A 15,240-nucleotide genomic window follows, 5' to 3' on the forward strand; every position below is an offset into this window, starting at 1 on the left:
AGTGATACCTTTTTTAAAAAAAAAATCACCAGAAATTTATTAGAAGAATAAAAATAATAATAATTTACAGACAAACCTCTGAACAAAGGCCACTGACGGGAGCATAAAAACTGGACGTTGTTTTGTATGCATTAAAAGAAGTCCTGACAAAATGGCATTGTTTAGAGGCTCGATTGTACATATATTTTCTCAACGTTCCTATTCAATTTCGTACACGTTTGTAGATTCTATATAAAGACATATAGAACTTGTAAACGTACAGGAACTGCATACATAAATCTACTATATTTGATATTTATATAAAAAAATTTCCAATAAACCTTTTTATATGGATTTCTCATCTCTTTGTACAGAAGTTCGCCAGTGTTTATTTTATACTTCTCTGTGAATGATTTTTTTTTCTATAGAAGTTCAAAAAAAAAGTTTGAATTAAAATAAAATTAAATTTGCAATAAAAAGTAAAAAAAAATTTTTTATACAATTTTATCAAAAGTTGACAATAAAAAATACAAGATTATTCAGCAGTCGAGCAATCTTGTATTTTTTCATTGCAAACTTTTTGATAAAATTACTGTACATAAAAAAACATTTTTATTGAAAGTTATAGCAATAAAATTCATATATATATATATATATATTACTATTTAATATATATTTAATTATTTAGCGCATGTTTATAAAGTTTATTTTTTTAATTTTATAATAAAATTTACATTTTTATCAGGGAAAGTAATGGAACATATTCGTTTAACGTAGCTTCACAGAGTATGATTTATATTATTTTATACTGTACGCCTTTACGTTGAAAGCTCTTATGTGTAGTTTGCCCGAGAAAAAAACTTTTGTGTGGATCTTTCTAACGTGACATTTTTACAGAATTGAAAGGGAAAAAAAACAGAGTTAAGGTATTTTGTAGAAATGAAATTTTCTTCAAAGGAGTTTTGTAAAATTGACTTCTTTTTTCTTATATTTTTAAGATTCTATATCATACGCCGTATTGCTATAAGATTTTTTTTTTCTTTACGAGACGGTTAACATTTTATTCACTAAGAAAAACTGTTATATAATATTTGAGAATGAACGTTGTTCATATCAAAAATTTCTCCAAAATAAAGCAGTAAATTTATAAATTATCAAAAATATTCATTATATTAAGTGACTTTGTATCGTTATTAGAACGTGTAAGATGTATATTATTAGAATTATTTATATATTGATTTATATACCATCTGATATTACACTGTACTTCACTGGGATAATCTGATATTATATAACAGATTACCCCAGTGAAGTACAGTGATTATAAATCACTGTACTTCACTGTACTTCACTGTACTTTTTAGGTGTAATGGCAACTTTAGGGGGTCTTCAAATTAGAATGCCCCCCGTGGGATTCTGTGTTACGTCACGATCGCCGGAAGCAGGTGGAGAAGCAAGTTTTCCACCTCTCACCTTTCGGTTGATCCGGCACAATGGATCTTTCAGATCTGGGTACTTCTTGAATATCGATTTATGTGAATATGTAGATTGCAGATTAGGAAAGTTTTCGATTTTTATTTTATTGTACTACAATATACTGTAAACTTTTCTCGATCAAAATACATCAGTTTTATTATCTATTCCTAAATTATATATATACTTTCTCTTAACATTGTAACTCCATAGCTCTTGATATTCAGTCCACATTTAGCTAAACATTTTTATAGAAAAATAAATGTCTTTTTTAAAATATATAATTTAGTATTAAAAACGCATAGTTAAAATTAAATTCTGAAAGATATTTCACTTAGAAAGACAATTAAATTTCGACTAAAATTCTTATAAAAGTTCTAAGAAATCGATTCGTTCGGAAGTACACACTTGACGTTTAAAGCATAACTTTTAACTCAGACAATCATTTAATAACCTATTAAATATGCAAATTAAAATGAATATGAAAACATATTATAATTAATATTTATGAGATAAATTTTACTGAATAGTTACGTCCATTTAAACGTCGCCACGAATTCTTAATGGGTGATCATAAATGATTCTACAACAGGACAATTGGTCTGGTATGTAAATGACTGTTTCATGAATTAATACTTCTTGAAGTTTTACGAGTTATATTTTTCATTTCTTTATCAAATAAAAATTTGTAGAACGTTATTTATTATACGCACGTTACTCAAAAGTTTTTCTATATAGATTCTATTGTATAATTTAATTTGAAATTTATCTTATTAATGTATAAATATCTAGAAAAATTTTTGAATGGGAAAAAAGACTAATGAATGAATCTGTAGGAATTATTTCATTAAAAATGCTTAATTATTTTAATAATAACTTTAGTTATATACAGGTAGTTGAACAATGTCTGATATTTAAAATGCTATTTATTAAGTTTATTCTGTTCGATTTATAATGAATGCATTCATTAGAATATCGTAAAATTCTAAAATTTTCTATGTATAATATAATAAATTTCAGAAAAATTTAGTTTTACTACAGCTTCTATTTATAGTATGGCTAGAATTGTATTCTTGTCACTTACCTCTCTCATCGCTTCAAGATAAATGGTGTTAGACGAGAGACAAAAATCATTTGAGAGATAAAGCGATTTTGATACCACAAAACGGTTCGACTTTGTTTTTTTTTTAAAGACAAATTACTTCTTTTTTCCTATAACTTGTTCTTACTTTAGATTCCTTTTACCTATAAAAAAATGTTTATAGACATCTAAAGTACAGGTTTGTAAATTTCAATGATCGAAATCTTCAAATTTCAGAATTTTAAGTATTTAATTCTAAGTTATTACGTTAAAAATAAACGAGTATAATTGTTTTATTTTCATTTATATTATGTTTAATTAACATTCTTACTCAGATAAAAAGATTTCGTTGTATCATTATCATAATACAAGACTAATTCCGGAGACATTACATTTATAACCTAGTAATTGAAAATTTTACGAAATAAGCTTGTAAAATCATCAAATTAATACGTGGAAAAGCCATTTCAAGGTTAACTATTCATTTAAAATATTAAATATAGGGGGTAGTTAAAGAAATAAAATATATATAAAAAGATTATAAAGATACCTTTCATATAATAGAAATGAAAAATAAATCATAATTTTGTTATATTTGCGGTTAAATTAATACTAAATCCTCATATATTAATTAAAAATTGTAATTATTTTGTCAATAAATAAGACTTTTAAAATAAGAGAGAATTTTATTTCTATCTTGAAATATTGTTTTTAAGATAAACTCATCTATATAACAGTAAAAAGCGGATACGATCCAATCATCTACTTCATTTTCTTCTGCAACTATATATAATAAATCAAAGTCTGTTGACAGTTATCATTTGTTTTTCGAAGATGGTAAGAATTTCGAGAGAGGTGGTGTCAAAGATCGGATTTTCTGATAGATGGCCTAAATACGGTTGATGGACTTAAAGCCAATTAGTTGACATCATTTGATGTATAGATTGCTTTTCGTTGATGAGTGAAAATAACCTAAATTTAATCCAAAAAAAAAAAAAATACTTAAGTATCATCTATCATTTTTCTTTTACAGAAAGCTTAATTGAAGAAATTATATAAGAAGTTCTTTTTAAAATACATTATTAAGCTTACATGTAAACGTTTTAATTCTGTTATAGAATCATTTAAAAACTTATTAATACCAATAGAATATGTTAGAAGAAATTGCCTCATTAATTTGAGATTTTAACTTGAACATAATGGATTAAATCAATTAAAGTTGACAATCTTTTTCTTTACATTGTAATCTGAATAAATTCTTAGATTACAGTTATTATTATTAATTAAGATTGATAAGTATAATATGATACCCTGAAGCAGTGATTGTTCTTAGTCATAAATTTCTATCTGAATTTCTACAAATTCTTTTATGAAATAATAAGTAATTAAAAGTATCAATGAAGAGTTCATTGAAACTGAATTTTATTCTAATATTAATATTAAAAATTATTTTAAAAAAATTGATTTTATTCATCAACAGCATATGCTGTTAAAATGTGNAATTTTGGTTTAGATATACACTAACTATATATCATTGACTGTTTAGGAATTATATAATTCTATAAGTAAGCTGTTTCTCTATTTCGCTAATGAGGAAAGAAAGGACAAAAGATTCTCTTCTTTATATAATCTTCAAACTTGTTATCCTCAAAAAACACTTTTATTTATTATCTCGAGAACTGTCTTGTCTATCAAATAGAAATTTTTATAAAGAAAAATTCAATCCTAATTGAAATGTTGTTTATGACACAGTAGGAAAAGAACTAACTAATAATAAACACTGTTAAGGCACAATGACAGTACTTCAAGAAGTATTTTTAATATAAAATAAAATAAATCAAAGACTTTTATACATAACGAAAGCTATGTAACAAGCTATATAAATTAATTAACATTTTTAATAGGTCTATCATTAAAACATAATTAGAACTAGAAAACATTTATGAAAAATTAATATTGTATACAAAAATAATTTAATTTTTTAAATACAAACGAGCAATTATTTATTATGATATGGTCGCAATGCCAGGCTGTAATCTTTAATTTATTTAATTTAAAATATATGCTCTCGATTTCAGTAGTGTCTTGCTCCTGTACATCATACTTTTCATGATAACAACGGAATCATGCCGGTCACCTATCTAATTCCGTTCTAGAAAATATTTTTGAATTAAAATCAAAGTAACTTCTAGTTCAAGCTAGAAGTTTATATAAAATTAATCGGTCTCTCCTGCCTCTAAGTTTTTCATATCCGGTCTCGACTTTCATCTATTACGTTCTTGACATTAATGAAGGACAGATAAGAGAGACAGACAGGCAGACGGACACTAGTGGAAATTTATAGGTCTGAAATTTGTTGCCCAATAAATATTTATAATTTTAATAGAAAATATAAAAAAGGGCTTGTAAATTTAATAAGTTGATTTAAAATCCTTTGTGTTGCAGACTTTATGTTATCAAGAAATTCAAGGATTTGAGAAATTGTGATTAATTCTAATATAATCCCTCTTTCAAGCATTTATATAAAAAATTAATTAGGTTGCAATTTAAAAAAATTGTAGACCTATAAATTCCTATCGTTAATCTGAAGAATGGTGTTAAATAGATAAAATTCGAGACCGGATATGGAAAGTTTAGGGACAGAAGGCCCCGATTAACTATATGTGAACTTTCGGTTTGTACAGGAAATCATACGATTTCAATTCAAAAATTTTCCCCGAAAGATGTTAGATAGATGACCGGCACGACTCTATTGTTAAAGGAAAAGTATGATGTACAGGGGCAAGCCACTACCAATTTGAGATGGAGAGCATATATTTTAAATTGAATTAATTGTAGAATTAAAAATTTATTTTTGCTCGTTTGTTTTGGATTCTAAATTCATTTGAGAATTTAACTAATTCAAGAGCCGATCTGATAAGAAAACGTTATATTACATAAGAAAAAATATCTAACTTGGCTTGAACTGTTATCACTCAGCACATCTGACGATATTGATTACTTGATATGTTGTATGTTTTATATTTCGTCTCAGTGGCATTTTCGTTGCAATTTGATACTTGAAGTCAAGATGGGTGAAAATGTCTGTAAAACAACACGAAAAGTAAATTTATATACTTTTTTCAAAATTCTTCTTCTTGAAGAACAAGATAAAGTATCAGAAAGTTAAAAAAAATCTTCTATTTCTCTGATATTTTTTTTTGCCATCTGGGTATTGCATTATGGATTTTCTTGGTTGTGTTCCAATTTGTATTATTTTAGCTTCGTATCAATTTGTATCTGTTCGAACTGTTTACAGTAGTCGAAATTAAATACATTTTCTAAAATATTCTATTATATTTCTTTATTTATAAGTGAAAATATTTAAATTTATTCTTTAAAGTTTATTTATAATCAATGTTTGTTTTTATTTGATTGTAAGTGTATTATGAACTTACAAGAGTTGGCGCAGAATATTAATCTGTTGCTAATTTATCAATTAATTATTCATAATTATTCTTTACTATATTTTTCTTGTGTTTCAATAGTTTTTACTAGGCCTTTCTATAATGGGAGTAATTGTACTGGAGATCTAACCTTGATGTGCTGATACCTCCCCCGTTGACTAATTAATTTCCATCAAATATTAATATATAAATGGAATACAGAAAGCAAAATTTGAAAATATGAACAAATATGAATTATTGTCATTGAATCTCCAGGCAGTTGTGTTGTTTTTTTATGATCGATTAATTCAAAAATTTTCTATTTATCTAATCAAAACAAACGGAAACGAAGAATTATTTATTGTAACATCGTCGCAATGCCGGGCTGCAATTTTTAATCATATTTTTAATTTATTTCATTTAAAATATATGCTCTCCACCTCAAATTAGTAGTGGCTTGCCCCTGTACATCATACTTTTCCTTTAACAATAGAGTCGTGCCGGTCATCTAGCTAACACCTTTCAGGAGAAAATGTTTGAATTGAAATAACGTAACTTTCGGTTTACATCGGAGGTTCTTACATAGTTAATTGGGGCTTCATGCTCCTAAGCTTTCTATACCTGGTCTCGTCTTTCATCTATTTAACTCCGTTCTAGGGATTAAGAAAGGACTAACGACAGTGGTCTACAATTAAAATTGCAGCCTAATTATTCCAAAGAGTTTTTTTGTTTCTGAATAAAGTCTGTTAGTTTGTATATTTTATCACCTTTCAATTTAAAAGTTTGAAAAATTTAAATTTTTTTTTTGAAATTCATAATTAATGTTCTTCAAAGGATAACCAATTCGTAGCATATAAATAATCTTTAACAAGTCTGTATACGAGAACTATTTTTAATTTAATTTGGAAATAACTAATTTATATAAAATAAAGTAGTTATTTCCGTCTTATGCTTATCCATAGGTCAAATGTCGAATTAGTGTAAGAAGCTATATTCCACTATTAACATTATAGTAAGATAAATTGCATGGTTCTGACAATCGATTTATTATATAAATCTATCTTTGTCCTCTTCGCTAGANAAAATAATGAAATCAAAGTAAATGTAATGGAAGGCCGAATGGACGAGACGGTTAAGGCATCATTAAGGCCTATCTTCCTGGGGACCTAGAATGTAACACGAGTTTAGGTTTATTTTGGTAATGACAACGTTTATTTTTTTTACAAATTATTTTGGTTTATGATAACGCGACGGGTGCCGAGGGGGATGCCTTCCGGGAGGACTTACTTAGGGAAACTGAACCCTATTTAGGTGTTACTAACGTTAAGAAAACTCGGAAAACTCCATGTTGGCGAGGCGCAAATTTACGACCGACTAACTACCAATGTTCAGTGGTTTTATGCACTCGGCCACTAGTGGGCACAGGATTAAATACGAGCAAGCAATTCAGAAGAACGTCCATCTGAACCCACGCGAACTCAAGACCATAAAAAAGATCATCTTAGAGCCCTAAGGTCATAAAGAATTAAAAATGGAAAAATAAAGTAAAAGTACTGTACTGCACCCACCACTGTTGTTGTAATCGTCATCAATGTTGGATAAATATTACACCCGTAAGGTTTTATAATGTATTATTGCATAGAAATTAAGTTTCTATCACATTAATTATTAGTATAACTACTATCAACACATTAAGAGTTATTCGAAAAAGTTTTTCAATTGAATTTGTACGTGAATTTCAATTGGAAAAACTTGAGGAGCGAAACTCTAAAATGGTTAAATAAGTAAATAAATAAATAAATAAATTATAGGGGGTAGTTAAAGAAATAAAATATATATAAAAAGATTATAAAGATACCTTTCATATAATAGAAATGAAAAATAAATCATAATTTTGTTATATTTGCGGTTAAATTAATACTAAATCCTCATATATTAATTAAAAATTGTAATTATTTTGTCAATAAATAAGACTTTTAAAATAAGAGAGAATTTTATTTCTATCTTGAAATATTGTTTTTAAGATAAACTCATCTATATAACAGTAAAAAGCGGATACGATCCAATCATCTACTTCATTTTCTTCTGCAACTATATATAATAAATCAAAGTCTGTTGACAGTTATCATTTGTTTTTCGAAGATGGTAAGAATTTCGAGAGAGGTGGTGTCAAAGATCGGATTTTCTGATAGATGGCCTAAATACGGTTGATGGACTTAAAGCCAATTAGTTGACATCATTTGATGTATAGATTGCTTTTCGTTGATGAGTGAAAATAACCTAAATTTAATCCAAAAAAAAAAAAAATACTTAAGTATCATCTATCATTTTTCTTTTACAGAAAGCTTAATTGAAGAAATTATATAAGAAGTTCTTTTTAAAATACATTATTAAGCTTACATGTAAACGTTTTAATTCTGTTATAGAATCATTTAAAAACTTATTAATACCAATAGAATATGTTAGAAGAAATTGCCTCATTAATTTGAGATTTTAACTTGAACATAATGGATTAAATCAATTAAAGTTGACAATCTTTTTCTTTACATTGTAATCTGAATAAATTCTTAGATTACAGTTATTATTATTAATTAAGATTGATAAGTATAATATGATACCCTGAAGCAGTGATTGTTCTTAGTCATAAATTTCTATCTGAATTTCTACAAATTCTTTTATGAAATAATAAGTAATTAAAAGTATCAATGAAGAGTTCATTGAAACTGAATTTTATTCTAATATTAATATTAAAAATTATTTTAAAAAAATTGATTTTATTCATCAACAGCATATGCTGTTAAAATGTGCTCATGTATTGCTTCTGGTCCTACAAATTCACAGTATTCTTCTATTTTGTACGAAGGAAAAATAGAACAAGATATTTTTAATTTAAAGTTTTTAAATTCTTTTTTAATATATTATTTAAATTATCTTTTATTTTACATATTTAATAAATTATTTAAGTCATCAAAAATGTATAAATTATATTAGATTATATATTATAAAATAAAATGTAGGACATAAAAGGATAGACGTAACGAGCAATTATTTATTGTGACATGGTCACAATGCCGTGTTACAATTTTTAATTTAAAATATATGCTCTCTACCTGAAATTAGTAGTGGCTTACCCCTGTACATCATACTTTTCCTGTTAGCAATGAGTCATGCCGGTCATCTATCTAACTTCTTTCAGGGGAAAATATTTGAATTGAAATAACGCCATTTCTGATTTAAACCGGAAGTTTGTGTATTGTTAATCGGGCCTCCTGCCCCTAAGCTTTCCATACCTGGTCTCGTCTTTCATCTATCTAATTTCGTTCTCGTGATTAAGAAAAGACGGACGGACGACAGTGGGGATTTATAGGATTTATATGCAGCCCAAAGAGCATAATTACAAAAATAGTGGATTAAGAGTTTAAATTAAAATATAAACAAAAAAATAATAATTTAAAATAAAATAATGAAATCAAAGTAAATGTAATGGAAGGCCGAATGGACGAGACGGTTAAGGCATCATTAAGGCCTATCTTCCTGGGGACCTAGAATGTAACACGAGTTTAGGTTTATTTTGGTAATGACAACGTTTATTTTTTTTACAAATTATTTTGGTTTATGATAACGCGACGGGTGCCGAGGGGGATGCCTTCCGGGAGGACTTACTTAGGGAAACTGAACCCTATTTAGGTGTTACTAACGTTAAGAAAACTCGGAAAACTCCATGTTGGCGAGGCGCAAATTTACGACCGACTAACTACCAATGTTCAGTGGTTTTATGCACTCGGCCACTAGTGGGCACAGGATTAAATACGAGCAAGCAATTCAGAAGAACGTCCATCTGAACCCACGCGAACTCAAGACCATAAAAAAGATCATCTTAGAGCCCTAAGGTCATAAAGAATTAAAAATGGAAAAATAAAGTAAAAGTACTGTACTGCACCCACCACTGTTGTTGTAATCGTCATCAATGTTGGATAAATATTACACCCGTAAGGTTTTATAATGTATTATTGCATAGAAATTAAGTTTCTATCACATTAATTATTAGTATAACTACTATCAACACATTAAGAGTTATTCGAAAAAGTTTTTCAATTGAATTTGTACGTGAATTTCAATTGGAAAAACTTGAGGAGCGAAACTCTAAAATGGTTAAATAAGTAAATAAATAAATAAATAAATATAAAGAGCTCAACAGATCGCTACCTCCGGTATTTACTCCATACCAATTAAAGACCATCGCTTTGATTCAGATAGTGTTTATGTAGGTGCTACTTTGAGAAGCTTGGAACAAAGAATCAAAGAACATAAATATTCTATTAGAAAGAACAACGATAGCACCGTTTTAGCATCTTATGCCAACCAGCAAGGAATTGAGGTCATATGGGACCAAGCTTCCATCATTAGACCCACGTCTAACAAGCACTCCATCAAACATCTCGAAAAACTGGAGATTTATAAAGCCCAAGGGAAAACTACTTGTATCAATCATAGGGACGCCCACTCTCTATCCACAGCATGGAAATCATTCTATGANTTAATTATTTAGCGCATGTTTATAAAGTTTATTTTTTTAATTTTATAATAAAATTTACATTTTTATCAGGGAAAGTAATGGAACATATTCGTTTAACGTAGCTTCACAGAGTATGATTTATATTATTTTATACTGTACGCCTTTACGTTGAAAGCTCTTATGTGCAGTTTGCCCGAGAAAAAAACTTTTGTGTGGATCTTTCTAACGTGACATTTTTACAGAATTGAAAGGGAAAAAAACAGAGTTAAGGTATTTTGTAGAAATGAAATTTTCTTCAAAGGAGTTTTGTAAAATTGACTTCTTTTTTCTTATATTTTTAAGATTCTATATCATACGCCGTATTGCTATAAGATTTTTTTTTTCTTTACGAGACGGTTAACATTTTATTCACTAAGAAAAACTGTTATATAATATTTGAGAGTGAACATTGTTCATATCAAAAATTTCTCCAAAATAAAGCAGTAAATTTATAAATTATCAAAAATATTCATTACATTAAGTGACTTTGTATCGTTATTAGAACGTGTAAGATGTATATTATTAGAATTATTTATATATTGATTTATATACCATCTGATATTACACTGTACTTCACTGGGATAATCTGATATTATATAACAGATTACCCCAGTGAAGTACAGTGATTATAAATCATTTATAGGGCCTATAACAAACACTAAAAATATACACACAAATTTTAAATTTTTGTGTATATTTTTGATTAAGTTTCTATCAGTTTATAAATTATCTGTATTACTTGAAAAGTTGCTTAACTTTTTTTCTTCCTGGATTTTTAGGTGTAATGGCAACTTTAGGGGGTCTTCAAATTAGAATGCCCCCCGTGGGATTCTGTGTTACGTCACGATCGCCGGAAGCAGGTGGAGAAGCAAGTTTTCCACCTCTCACCTTTCGGTTGATCCGGCACAATGGATCTTTCAGATCTGGGTACTTCTTGAATATCGATTTATGTGAATATGTAGATTGCAGATTAGGAAAGTTTTCGATTTTTATTTTATTGTACTACAATATACTGTAAACTTTTCTCGATCAAAATACATCAGTTTTATTATCTATTCCTAAATTATATATATACTTTCTCTTAACATTGTAACTCCATAGCTCTTGATATTCAGTCCACATTTAGCTAAACATTTTTATAGAAAAATAAATGTCTTTTTTAAAATATATAATTTAGTATTAAAAACGCATAGTTAAAATTAAATTCTGAAAGATATTTCACTTAGAAAGACAATTAAATTTCGACTAAAATTCTTATAAAAGTTCTAAGAAATCGATTCGTTCGGAAGTACACACTTGACGTTTAAAGCATAACTTTTAACTCAGACAATCATTTAATAACCTATTAAATATGCAAATTAAAATGAATATGAAAACATATTATAATTAATATTTATGAGATAAATTTTACTGAATAGTTACGTCCATTTAAACGTCGCCACGAATTCTTAATGGGTGATCATAAATGATTCTACAACAGGACAATTGGTCTGGTATGTAAATGACTGTTTCATGAATTAATACTTCTTGAAGTTTTACGAGTTATATTTTTCATTTCTTTATCAAATAAAAATTTGTAGAACGTTATTTATTATACGCACGTTACTCAAAAGTTTTTCTATATAGATTCTATTGTATAATTTAATTTGAAATTTATCTTATTAATGTATAAATATCTAGAAAAATTTTTGAATGGGAAAAAAGACTAATGAATGAATCTGTAGGAATTATTTCATTAAAAATGCTTAATTATTTTAATAATAACTTTAGTTATATACAGGTAGTTGAACAATGTCTGATATTTAAAATGCTATTTATTAAGTTTATTCTGTTCGATTTATAATGAATGCATTCATTAGAATATCGTAAAATTCTAAAATTTTCTATGTATAATATAATAAATTTCAGAAAAATTTAGTTTTACTACAGCTTCTATTTATAGTATGGCTAGAATTGTATTCTTGTCACTTACCTCTCTCATCGCTTCAAGATAAATGGTGTTAGACGAGAGACAAAAATCATTTGAGAGATAAAGCGATTTTGATACCACAAAACGGTTCGACTTTGTTTTTTTTTTAAAGACAAATTACTTCTTTTTTCCTATAACTTGTTCTTACTTTAGATTCCTTTTACCTATAAAAAAATGTTTATAGACATCTAAAGTACAGGTTTGTAAATTTCAATGATCGAAATCTTCAAATTTCAGAATTTTAAGTATTTAATTCTAAGTTATTACGTTAAAAATAAACGAGTATAATTGTTTTATTTTCATTTATATTATGTTTAATTAACATTCTTACTCAGATAAAAAGATTTCGTTGTATCATTATCATAATACAAGACTAATTCCGGAGACATTACATTTATAACCTAGTAATTGAAAATTTTACGAAATAAGCTTGTAAAATCATCAAATTAATACGTGGAAAAGCCATTTCAAGGTTAACTATTCATTTAAAATATTAAATATAGGGGGTAGTTAAAGAAATAAAATATATATAAAAAGATTATAAAGATACCTTTCATATAATAGAAATGAAAAATAAATCATAATTTTGTTATATTTGCGGTTAAATTAATACTAAATCCTCGTATATTAATTAAAAATTGTAATTATTTTGTCAATAAATAAGACTTTTAAAATAAGAGAGAATTTTATTTCTATCTTGAAATATTGTTTTTAAGATAAACTCATCTATATAACAGTAAAAAGCGGATACGATCCAATCATCTACTTCATTTTCTTCTGCAACTATATATAATAAATCAAAGTCTGTTGACAGTTATCATTTGTTTTCCGAAGATGGTAAGAATTTCGAGAGAGGTGGTGTCAAAGATCGGATTTTCTGATAGATGGCCTAAATACGGTTGATGGACTTAAAGCCAATTAGTTGACATCATTTGATGTATAGATTGCTTTTCGTTGATGAGTGAAAATAACCTAAATTTAATCCAAAAAAAAAAAAAAACTTAAGTATCATCTATCATTTTTCTTTTACAGAAAGCTTAATTGAAGAAATTATATAAGAAGTTCTTTTTAAAATACATTATTAAGCTTACATGTAAACGTTTTAATTCTGTTATAGAATCATTTAAAAACTTATTAATACCAATAGAATATGTTAGAAGAAATTGCCTCATTAATTTGAGATTTTAACTTGAACATAATGGATTAAATCAATTAAAGTTGACAATCTTTTTCTTTACATTGTAATCTGAATAAATTCTTAGATTACAGTTATTATTATTAATTAAGATTGATAAGTATAATATGATACCCTGAAGCAGTGATTGTTCTTAGTCATAAATTTCTATCTGAATTTCTACAAATTCTTTTATGAAATAATAAGTAATTAAAAGTATCAATGAAGAGTTCATTGAAACTGAATTTTATTCTAATATTAATATTAAAAATTATTTTAAAAAAATTGAATATATTTTCAAATACTTAACTGAAACCGTTTAAAAATCAAACTGAAGTATACAAATGTGTTATCAGTTTAATGGGAAATATTCATTTTTTTTCAAGAATAAACACACAAACAGCGTATAAAAATATTGATACCTTTAAAATAAATTTGTTAAATGTTTACTTTGAGCTATTTATTATTTAACGAGAAATTGAGTTAGAAAATACTTTGTAATAGAAACTAATTCTTTTAAATCATCAATGATAAATCTTATGCCATTATTATTTTATATATACTTTAAACTTAATTATTATTATAAAATATTATAATGGAATAGACCAAAAGCAATAACATTGAATAAATCAAATAATTTTTAGAAATCATTGATTTAAATATAGAAATAAAAGTTGGTTATAGCAAGGTTGGTAAGATTATACCAATCCTTTCTTCTCACTAGCCCCACAGCTCTTATAGGGGTTGTAGGATTAGTCAGAAGAAAGGAGGGGGGATCTGACTTTGACCACGTTAATAATTTTTAACGACACACACGACTACCGATCTATTCAGAAACCTTTTGCTTACAAAAATGAATCCCCAATTTTTTCATATCATCTTCCATTTCTTCATATTGTCACACCATTTTTTCTTAGGTTTTTCCCAGCTTTCTCTTACCCATTGGTCTACTGGTATAAACTTTTTTGTTAATATGTTTGGCGACATTTTCTTAATGTGGCTTAGTCATCCAAGTTTTATCATAACTGACTGATGATATAAATCTATTTTTTCTAATCCTCTGTTTTCCTTTCACTTGACCATAAATTTTTCTCAAAAGTTTTCCCTCTTAGATGTTCAGCAAATCATCTTCGTAAATTTATTATTCATGTATTATCTTTGCGAAGGAAAAGTGTATTGGTCTTTTTCATTTATTTCAAATATCTGTCTTTGTCTGTAGGTAACAGTTAATCAAAAAACACAGGAGCATTATCATCAAAAACGGATTCTATTTATCTTCATGAATAGTTTCTTCCGGAAAGTTTCTCTTTACCCGGCTATACATTCATATTTATACACTGATATGATTCATATTTATATAGATAAGTAACCAGGTTTTTTCGTTAGTAATATGTTCTGTCTGATTGACTATTATTCAGGTACACAGTTATCAAATAATACTGAGATACCGAGAAAAACTCTAAAGATTTCTTGTTCAAAACCAATGGAGAGAGTTCTTTATATTACATTAAAATGTATTCAAGATAAAAGAAATGTAAACAAATAATTTTATAACGAATATTTTTTAGTTTATTGTGTGTTAAA

General features: G+C 27.0%; 1 protein-coding gene across 2 annotated transcripts in view; it reads right to left on the reverse strand.

Annotated features, from left to right (window-relative positions):
* The window catches only part of LOC111621971 (probable maltase-glucoamylase 2), a 41,934-nt gene extending 39,303 nt beyond the window's left edge, over positions 1–2,631 (reverse strand). Inside the window, exons 1-3 of one of the 2 annotated variants that reach the window (XM_023364228.1) lie at positions 2,537–2,607; positions 321–401; positions 77–227 (exon numbers count right to left, since the gene is read on the reverse strand). In XM_023364228.1, coding sequence (XP_023219996.1) covers positions 77–132 — 56 coding nt within the window. In that variant the 5' untranslated portion in view covers positions 133–227; positions 321–401; positions 2,537–2,607. Of the gene's footprint in view, positions 1–76; positions 228–320; positions 402–2,536 lie in introns of both variants that reach the window. The other variant, XM_023364231.1, reaches the window with a different exon arrangement.
* Positions 2,632–15,240: the final 12,609 nt, after the last annotated feature.

This window comes from Centruroides sculpturatus, unplaced genomic scaffold (genome assembly GCF_000671375.1).
Source record: "Centruroides sculpturatus isolate CEXI.00-Female unplaced genomic scaffold, Cexi_2.0 scaffold82, whole genome shotgun sequence".
NCBI classification, from domain to species: domain Eukaryota; kingdom Metazoa; phylum Arthropoda; class Arachnida; order Scorpiones; family Buthidae; genus Centruroides; species Centruroides sculpturatus.